At 40.1% G+C, this 9,454-nt stretch overlaps 2 protein-coding genes across 4 annotated transcripts in view; one reads left to right on the top strand and one right to left on the bottom strand.

The window, feature by feature from the left end:
• Positions 1-832: 832 nt before the first annotated feature.
• Positions 833-2,243, bottom strand: LOC145445169 (uncharacterized). 3 transcript variants are annotated; one of them, XM_080323315.1, is made up of 5 exons: positions 1,971-2,242; positions 1,839-1,908; positions 1,376-1,547; positions 1,142-1,283; positions 833-1,081 (listed from the first exon to the last, which is right to left on the bottom strand). In XM_080323315.1, the coding sequence occupies exons 3-5, from the start codon at positions 1,498-1,500 to the stop codon at positions 1,013-1,015; spliced, it is 336 nt and encodes a 111-aa protein (XP_080179441.1). In that variant the 5' UTR covers positions 1,501-1,547; positions 1,839-1,908; positions 1,971-2,242; the 3' UTR covers positions 833-1,012. The 3 variants fall into 3 exon arrangements, with proteins under 3 accessions (XP_080179441.1, XP_080179440.1, XP_080179438.1); XM_080323314.1 differs by lacking the exon at positions 1,839-1,908 and having other exon boundaries at positions 1,971-2,243; XM_080323312.1 differs by lacking the exons at positions 1,839-1,908; positions 1,971-2,242 and having other exon boundaries at positions 1,376-1,832.
• A 943-nt stretch (positions 2,244-3,186) lies between these two features.
• Positions 3,187-9,454, top strand: part of LOC145445168 (uncharacterized) — a 32,496-nt gene continuing 26,228 nt past the window's right edge. Inside the window, exon 1 of the mRNA XM_080323311.1 lies at positions 3,187-9,418. Within this exon, the coding sequence (XP_080179437.1) occupies positions 9,318-9,418 (101 nt within the window). The 5' untranslated portion in view covers positions 3,187-9,317. The remainder of the gene's footprint in view (positions 9,419-9,454) is intronic.

The following is a 9,454-nucleotide window of genomic DNA, read 5'->3' as shown; positions in this document are numbered from 1 at the left end:
AACTCAATCGGAAATTGCCGTAATTTTGACTGAAAGTTCCAATATTGGCATGTTTACAGAAAAAGCAGAATGTGCATCGTGACGTCAAGTGAATGACACATATTATCAACACCGGTCACAGCGGCTGTTTGTGTTCTCGCAGTTTTTATTCTAGTCAGTAATGGCCGAGGTTTCCGTTGTAACGGATTTGCCAAGTGATATTGAGACTGAGTCTGAGTACTCCGATGTCGAATGTGAGTATCGTTTTTGCACGTACTTACAAAATTACCGTTAAAATGCCGGATTGGTTCAGGTGTTGATGCGCTCGATCCCACGTCAGTGGAACCCCTTGCAGCTTCATAATAATGATTGGTCATGAACAGCCTAGCTTGCTCAGCGCGAGCCGCTCGTCGAGACTAAATGAAATACAGTTGTATATATAGTATGTAGTGTAATAGCTCGTTTCAGTCATGCATCTTGATAAGTTTGTGCTGTAAGGGGGTTCCGAGAGTTACTGACAGAAATAAAGTGTATCACAGAATTGCCAGGATTCAATGCAGTGTGTCTGGACGTTGACGTATTGGAGATGTCCTACTATGGATATCAACAGGAATATGGCCGCAGAATAATAACATCGAGTTCGATGTATGAATGGGATGAGTCTCTGATCCGGTTGCCAAATACTTTTCTCGCACTAATGCATTTGTTTTCACTTTTCAGAAATTGTGTTCGCTGGGTATGGGGATTCTGTGGCAAAAACCAGCGGAAAATCCTGCCTGCATGCGTTGTTACTGCTGTCCGTACAAAATTTACGTCAAATTCTTACAAAGGATTCAAGTTCAGTAACGCCACATTGTGAATGTACAGTTGTATTCCAAATAATAAACGCATGTAACTAATCGACCAAAATGACTACCGTGTCGGGTGTCAGGCAGAAAAGCAAATCGGGTTTTATGTCGGGCAATAACTTCCTCTCTGCTAATTTTGATTACGCTGCTAGTCAGAGGAGGTGGAGCGGTCTCAGCACAATCGCTCAACTCAACAGTTTCTGGTCCAGTTCTGATGAGTGCTTGAACTTCTTCGACAAGCTCATTGTAGAAATCTAGAACAGGCATAACAATATGAAGAAATCTTATGCTGCAGTCAGATCAGCGCCAGTTACCAAATGTTGAATTTTCAAGTATCTTGTGGGCCGTACATTCCCCATTTTTGTACTTCCGGTATTTGACCACGGTGCTCCTTCTTTCGACATTTTCTGAGTTTCCGAGCAATTTTCATTGAAATGCAGCATTGCCAACTGCATCCTACAAAATATGCATAATTGATGAGGCTATTAATTATGCCAAAATCTGATATAGGTTAGCTTTGAATAGCCAAGACACTGCAAGGTACCTACCAGGCTTTTATGACTGAAATATGGTTGTACTGATATAACTTTGGGCAGAAATGATTGAGGGCATTGAATGATTCACTTCCAGCAGTGTTTCCATTCGGCGATAGATGGCGGATGTCATTTTCCATTCGCGTGGAGTAGAGAACATAGCAAATCCTTTCATATGCCAATGAATCTGAAAATGGATTGCCATAATGGTAAACAACAGAATCAAAGATGCTATTCATTGTAACTTAAATTTAGGCCTATATCTATCATGTATATATGCTGAATGAAGCAGTTTGTTTCTTTTTGATACAGTCAAGTAGGCTTTAAAGGATGTAACGCCATCTACACTACCCGTAAATCAAAATCTGGAGTATGAGCAGTTAGTGCAGTCTTGCTTGATTCTCAGTGTGCTACCTAAATCAGACTCTTGCACGTTCGACTCTGATTGACACATTGGACAATGTTGAAAAATGCTCACTAGATTATTTCTGTCCACAATCACAAACTGGGTCTTGCTATTCTCCAGACATTCCTCTGAATCTGAATGCCTGCAAATCATTATCTTGGTGAAGACTTGGTACAAATATGATTACACTGTTCAAGTACTCACTCTGACTCGCCATCTAACTCTGTGGGGTGGAAGCTATCGTCACTTGACAGGAATTGGATATCACTTTCACAGTCTTCATAATCCTCTCCGGCAATAGGGTTTGGACATCGATGAAAAGACACTTTGGGTACGGAATATTGCGTATTTCAGCAACCATACGCGACACAAGATGTACCTCCGTGCCTCATCTTCTTCATACCTTCCATATTCACAATCAAATTCAGTATCAAAATCAATCCCAACACGAATACTATCTGTTTACCAGACTGAGCTATACCAGGACTTTTGCCGTGTCATTCACATGACGTCATTTCATAGCTGAATGATTTCATATCCGTTTTTCCGCTTTTCGATTTATAATTTAAATTACTTGAAAACTATCATGTAATTTCAATTATTATTATTTTATTCATATTCCTAACCACATAACGTACGAAATAAGGCAAAGTCATTTTTAGATGCAGTTGACCTTTAAGCCCATCTCTATTCTGTACCGGTATCATCGGCTGTCAACGGCAACTCAATTATTACCGCATAAAGCCTTATCAATTATAGCATTGTCTACGAGTTTACGGGATTCGAACATATAGTCGGCCGCGGAGAAATTATCGCTGAATAAGGCATCGTGTTCTGGGTTGAGGACAGTTGTGAAATTTTTTTAGTGAGAACATATTGATGCTTCCTCGTAAGATGCAAAATTTTAAACGTCTACCTCGAATATTTCCACCCTTTTTCGGCGGTCAAATTCATCCATGTATTTCCGAAATTGCCTATATACTTTTACTTGTAAAATAGGAAAATGCGACTTTCGCGAACGGAATTTAACTACGCAAAGTCAAGCGTGACGGATCTAAACTGAAAACAATGAGTCGTCGCTCCATCCTACAATCTCTATATTCACACCATCCCTATATATTATTATTATTATGGATTAGGATTTGGATTGGATTAGGACTTAGAAATTCCAAATCCGCTCATCTCTGCTTGAAGTATATGGAATAGCAACGAAGGCATATTCATTATTGATAGGGAAAGAAGACGGCTTTGATCGTGATTGCGTAATGGATAATGACCCTTGCCTTGACGTATGTAGTCTTTTCTCGGCCAAGCTCCTCGTCTCGCCATGTCTGCTCTAACTGATTAACCAAGCGATATGGTCTCAGATGAGTTGTGTTCGCGGATGGATTTACCACTAAATTGGAGGAGGGTTGGTTCGATTTGTTTGAAATAACGTCAGTTTTGTTTGAAATAAGGGCAGTCTCATGTTTGAAATGAGGATAGTCATGTTTGAAATAAGGTCAGTCTCATGTTTGAAATAAGGTCAATCTATCAGGTATATTAATATTTTCATCATTTCAAAACACCACAAACTGCGATACAATGAAAAGATAGGAAGGTGTCCAAACGACTTGAAGTAGTCTTTAGGATCAATCAATCAGGTTTATTAATATTTTCATCGTTTCAAAACATCACAGGACTGCGATACAATGAAAAGATAGGAAGGTGTCGAAACAACTTGGAGTAGCCATTAAGATCAGACACCCACCTTAGCCTAGGCGAAGTAAATAAGAGGCATGCACACTGAATGAAAAGTAATGCAGAGAATATAAGACGCAAGCGACAAAATGAGGTGGCATGTGGCGAAGTGAAGAAGAGGCATGCACGCTGAATGAAATTAAAGCAGAGAGTATGTAAGGCAAGTGACAAATTGAGCGCTGGCGGAAGGAAAATCGAAGAAAAATTCAACGATGGTAGCAAATGATCAATGAAGCAATGTCTGGGCGAGGTAGGGCAACAGTGTTAGTGTAACGATAACGACAGGAGGTGATCAAGTAGGGCTTTTTTGAATCTATCATAAGGCAATTCACGGATATGTGGTGGTAGGCCTCATAAACACCAGAGGACTGCCGTACAAAGTTAAAAATTAAACTTATGAAGTACCTGAGGTTGAAACATTCGGTCGCTGAGACACTCAACCTAGGCTCGGGGAAAATATGTAGAAAACGAGGAAACTGCGGGACACCCTAATTTTCGAGTATAAAGCAAATTAGAAAATGCGGTATACCAAAATTTTCAAATAACAGAGTTTTTTTCTATGTTCCCTTGTACAGACAGCTAAGTTTCAAGTGTCAGATTGTACAACTCCAAGAGCTACAGTACCGGTACATCTAATGGACACAATGGCGTATGCCTGCCTACAGCTGTTTTGGAGATATTATGGCCGAAATGGTAATTTTTTGGTTTACCAAATTTTTCAAATAACAGAGTTTTCTCTAGGTTTCCGTGGGCTGACAGAGTGACAGCTAAAGAGTTAAATCTGTAAAACTACAGAAGTAACAACTGTCATATTTTATATCTCCCTGTGCGTTTCCAGAACTTGGTTGCTTGCACCTCAATATTATCGACTGTTGTCCCTGCCTCACCACCAGACTACGGTCTCTTCTCTTGAGAGTGCAACCCGACATGCAGTAATTATAATACACGCAAATGTGATAACGACACAATGGTAAAGTGAAAGGAAATGATAATCATATTTACAGTCATGAACCGATTAATCAAGATGGTATGAATGAACGACTGCAATGGGCATGATTTTGCGGATTTAGCGGCAGTCATTCTGATAACCAATGAAATATATTTTCTCCTCGGAATTGTTGCCATCACTGTCGAGGCAAGATTCATAATACCATTTGCGGCATTGGATGCAAAGTATTTGCTTGTCTTCGCTTTTCCCACCACTGTAGAAGCTGCTGTCGCAGTTATCCCATTTCGATTTGTTTCGTATGGCGTTTTCGGAAGACGAGTCGGCAATATTTGAATATTGTACACCAATTTTTGCTATTAATTTCCATTGTTCGGGAACAGCATCTTGTATTGTTTTGGGTAATTCACTCGGTAATTTTAGCCGCTAACAAGGCTCCGAGCAATTGACTGCCAAGTCGTCTACCCAGAGGCGGCAAACTCCCGATGAAAGGTCCAGCGGCAAGGGCAAATCATTCGCTGTGCAATACGTTGACAATGACGTGGATGCTACTAGGGTTGCATTTAAAACAAAAATCAAATTAAAACAAACATGTTTAAAACAATGCCCTAATTTAAAACATGTTTTTATTGTTTTTTTTTTAAGCCATGACGTCACGAATATTAAATTGTGACATCATAGTGGATTGACATTAACAATTGAAAATATAGGGTGAATATAGCTCCTTTGACAAAATATCTGTACTATTAATGTTGAACCGACTATTTTGGGGGTTCCAACCAGCATCCCATATCGATGTACGTCAGCTATATCGGGTGGTAATTGTCCGTAGGCTCATGTAACATGTTTTTTGGAAAGTATTTACACAATTATGGCCTTATTTTACAACTTGAAAAAACACAATTTATTTTTAAGGTTTTTGTTTAAAACATGTTTCAAACAAAGTGATATAAAACACTGTTTGTTTCAAATGCAACCCTAGATGCCACAGTCGAATGTGTTCGCTTGTTTGCAGATGATACATCTCTCATCTCGTAACACAGCTGACCTTAAGTATTCATGCAATTCAAATCTAATAAAAATATATGACTGGATGTGTAGTGATAGACTAACAATCACACTCTGTGTTCTTTGGAAAAGGTACTCGAAAAGACATAGTACTAAAGCTCAATAATAAAAAACTTTCTCGGCATAATTATAGATGATAAGCTATCCCGGGGAGATCACATTAACTCAATTTGCATTAAACTATCGAAAGCCATAGGAATCTTAAGAAAAGTCAGTTTTCTATTGCCACTTTCCACACGACTAACAATATATCACACACTCTTCCACTCACGCCTGACTTATGGTGTCTAGGGCTGGGCAAAATCGAGTACCTGAGTGATTCGATTCTCAATCATGCAATATGCTTCGAGTCGAGTAATCGAGTATCACTCATTATGACGACATAACTGAATTAATATGTCAAAGTTCAAATATGTATCTTTTATGCGACCACAAAAATAGAATGCCCGTTGCCATCACATTAAAGATGATTTGGTATTTTTTCGACCATACCGATTTCATTGCACTTGGTGACAATGTTGTGGGATGGCCATGACTTCGGAAATATGCTATTTCCAGTAACGTTTGTACTTTGTATACTATATGTTTCGCATGCTGCGATACGGCGAATCAAGGCTTCAACAGTGTGAATTAGTATCGAAACTCGTTGATAAATTAACTTTCAGTGGCAAGGAGCGTATATTTCCAGTACTCGAAAAAATCGTCTTTTACTACTCGACTCGAATCATTAAAATTAATACTCGAATCAGATTCGAGTACACGAATCATTATGCCCAGCCCTAATGTTGACATATTGTGGGGTTCAGCCAAAGCCAAATAGTTGAATCGGATTAAAAGCCTGCAGAATAAAGCAATCAAATTGACTTGTCTCTCCAATCGCAGAGATAGTGTAAATCCTTTTTCCTGTATATGGTCGCTTGAACATCTTAAAAGTTGAAGATATTCACTTATATGAAATAGGTAAGCTCATGCGCGGCTACTACAATGAGAGCCTACCAGAGATTTTCCTAGACTATTTCACTTAACTCACCAGTCACCATTCACACAATACCCGAGGCTCCTCTATGAATCTATTATTACCCCGAGAACATCCTAATACAATCAGTTTACAAGGTCCTCGTATATGGAACTCCATTCCGCCCCATAGGGTTAGGGTTTCAAAACATCTGTTTCAAAACATCATGTTTCAAAAACATCTTGTAGGAAAGTATGCAAATTTTTTATAAATTTGTTAATCATTACCGGTATCTCTTTGCCTAGTTCATTTCAGGCTGTAGCTGAATTGATGATCTCTCGATCTCTTCGCTACAGCTTGGTTCTGAATGATACTTTGCTTTGTCAGGTAACTAAGTATTTTCAATGTTCATGGAACCGAATGAATTCTTTCTCTCTCTTCTGATGATTATGGGGCCTTATTCGCCTTATACTCGATAATCAGCGTGTCCCGCAGTACATCATCATTGGTTTATTAGCAATTTTATCAGTTCAATAGGCTACACCACAAAAATGCGATATAATGAAAGATTAGAAGGTGTCGAAGCGTTTTCCCACGTTTTCCAGATATTTTCCACAAAACCGGTAGGTTGAGCGTGTATAATGGTTAGTGACCAAATGTTTCACCCGTAGATACTTCATAAGTTCAATTTTTAACTTTGTGCTACAGTCCTCTGGTGTTTATGAGGCATAATTCACCTTATATTCGTAAATTAGAGTGTCCCGCAGTTCCCGCGTCTTATTTTCCGCAAGGCTAGGTTAAGCGTCTATAATGATCAATGGAAGAATGTTTGACACTCAGATACTTCATAAGTTTAATTTTTAACTTTGTACGACAGTCCTCTGGTGTTCATGAGGCCTAATTCGTCCTATACTCGAAAATTAGGGTGTCTCGCAGTTTCCGCGTTTTCCAGATATATATTTCCGCCAGGCCATGTTTAGCGTCAATTAGGGTCAGTGACCAAATGTTTACCCTCAGATACTTCATAAGTTTCATTTTTAACTATTACGACAGTTCGTGGCCGTTTTTGAGGTTAAATCTGCCTTGTACTCGAAAATGATAGGGTGTCCCGCAGGTTCCGCGTTTTCAAGACACTGTCTTTTCCGCGATGATATTCTTTTTCGCCTGCACCATTGAGATGCCAGGTTGAGCGTGAATAATCGTTATAGTTGCCGAATGTTTCAGCCTCAAATACTTGATAATTTCAATTTTCAACTATTACGACAGTTCTCTGCCATTTATGAGGCCTAATTTGCCGTATACTCGAACATTTGTGTCCCGCAGTTTCCGCGTTTATATCTAGATATAATCCGCCAGGCTATGTTCAGCGTCTATTAGGGTCAGTGACCGAATATTTAACTCTAAGATACTTCATAAGTTCGATTTTTACCTATCACGACAGTTCCTGGCCGTTCCTGAGGTTAAATCTGCGTTGTACTCGAAAATTAGGGTGTCCCGCAGTTTCAGCGTTTTCTAGATTTATTCCACCAGACTATCTTCAGGGTCATCAGTGACTGAATGTTTAACCCTCAGATACTTCATAAGTTCGATTTTCAACTATCACGACAATTCGCGGCAGTCTGTGAGGTTAAATCTGCCTTATACTCGAAAACTGTAGGGTGTCCCGCAGTTTCCTCGTTTTCAAGGTATTTTCCGCGGGGCCAGGTTGAGCGTGTGTAATCCTTAGTGAACGAATGTCTGACTCTCAGATACTTGAAAATTTCAATTTTCAACTATTACGACAGTTCTCTGCCATTTATGAGGCCTAATTCACCTTACTAGAAAATTAGTGTCCCGCAGTTTCCGCGATTTCCAGATATATTTTCCGCCACCCCAGGTTTAGCGTCTATAAGGGTCAGTGACGTAATGTTTAACCCTTAGTTACTTCATAAGTTTAATTTTCAACTATTGCGACAGTTCTCAATCGCTTTTGAGGCCCAAGTTTCCTTCTTCCGCGTTTTCCTCTGTTTAGGAATCGACGTTTCCTGCTGTTTCCGCGTTTTAGGGGCCATTTCCGCTAGTTTTCCGCAGTATCCGCTCTCCCTCCTTTTAGGGTTACCATTTGTGGGGTGTGTTCGGCCTGTGCTGTCATTCGGGCATGGTGTCTGAGGTGTGTTCGGCCTGTATTGCCGTTCAGACATGGTGTCTGGGGTATGTTCGGAATGTGTTGACACTCGGGCATCGTGTTTGGACTGTGTTGACACTCGGGCATCGTGTCTGGTGTGTTCGTATATCACGTCTGGGGTGTGTTCGGCCTGTGCTGCCATTCGGACGTGGTGTCTGAGGTGTGCCAGGCCTGTGATGCCATTCGTATGTGGTGTCTGGGATGTGTTCGGACTGTGGTTACACTCGGACATTGTGTGTCTTGGGTGTGTTCAGCCTGTGCTGTCATTCGGACATGGTGTCCAAGGTGTGTTCGGCCTGTGTTGACACTCGGAGATGGTGTCTGGGCACTGGGGCATGTTCGGAATATAGCGACTGCTGACCTTATTTTGAACATGAGATTGACTTTATTTCAAACAAAATTGACCTTATTTCAATCAAATGGAACCAACCCTGTAACTAAATATAGGTGTTTCAAGTCAAGTAGGCTATGCACGAGGTTTTAGCGAGTTAAAGATCGAGGAGTTATATAATACAGTTGCACCAGTGTTATTGTAGCACGGAAGAGACATTAAGTATAACATAAAAATGCGCTAACAATTTTCATACTCTTTTCAGTGTAGATATAGGCCTACCTTGTAAATAAGTCTAACTTGTAAGTACCCAATACTATTGTTTGTACTAAGAATACGGGTGTGCTATGACAGTAACGTATACGCACGAGGTTGCAAATTCTCGTCTCTGTGGATTTTCCAAACTACTTCTGCGATGGAACGGCAGCGTCTACAAGTTATTCTATAAGTAAGATTGCGGCTACATTTGCAAAGTAAGCGATTG

This window comes from Botryllus schlosseri, chromosome 8 (assembly GCF_051294905.1).
Source record: "Botryllus schlosseri isolate E-star chromosome 8, Bs_hap1, whole genome shotgun sequence".
Lineage (NCBI taxonomy): Eukaryota > Metazoa > Chordata > Ascidiacea > Stolidobranchia > Styelidae > Botryllus > Botryllus schlosseri.
Note: the sequence above shows the minus strand (reverse complement) of the source record. Positions and strands in the feature narration are given on the sequence as shown.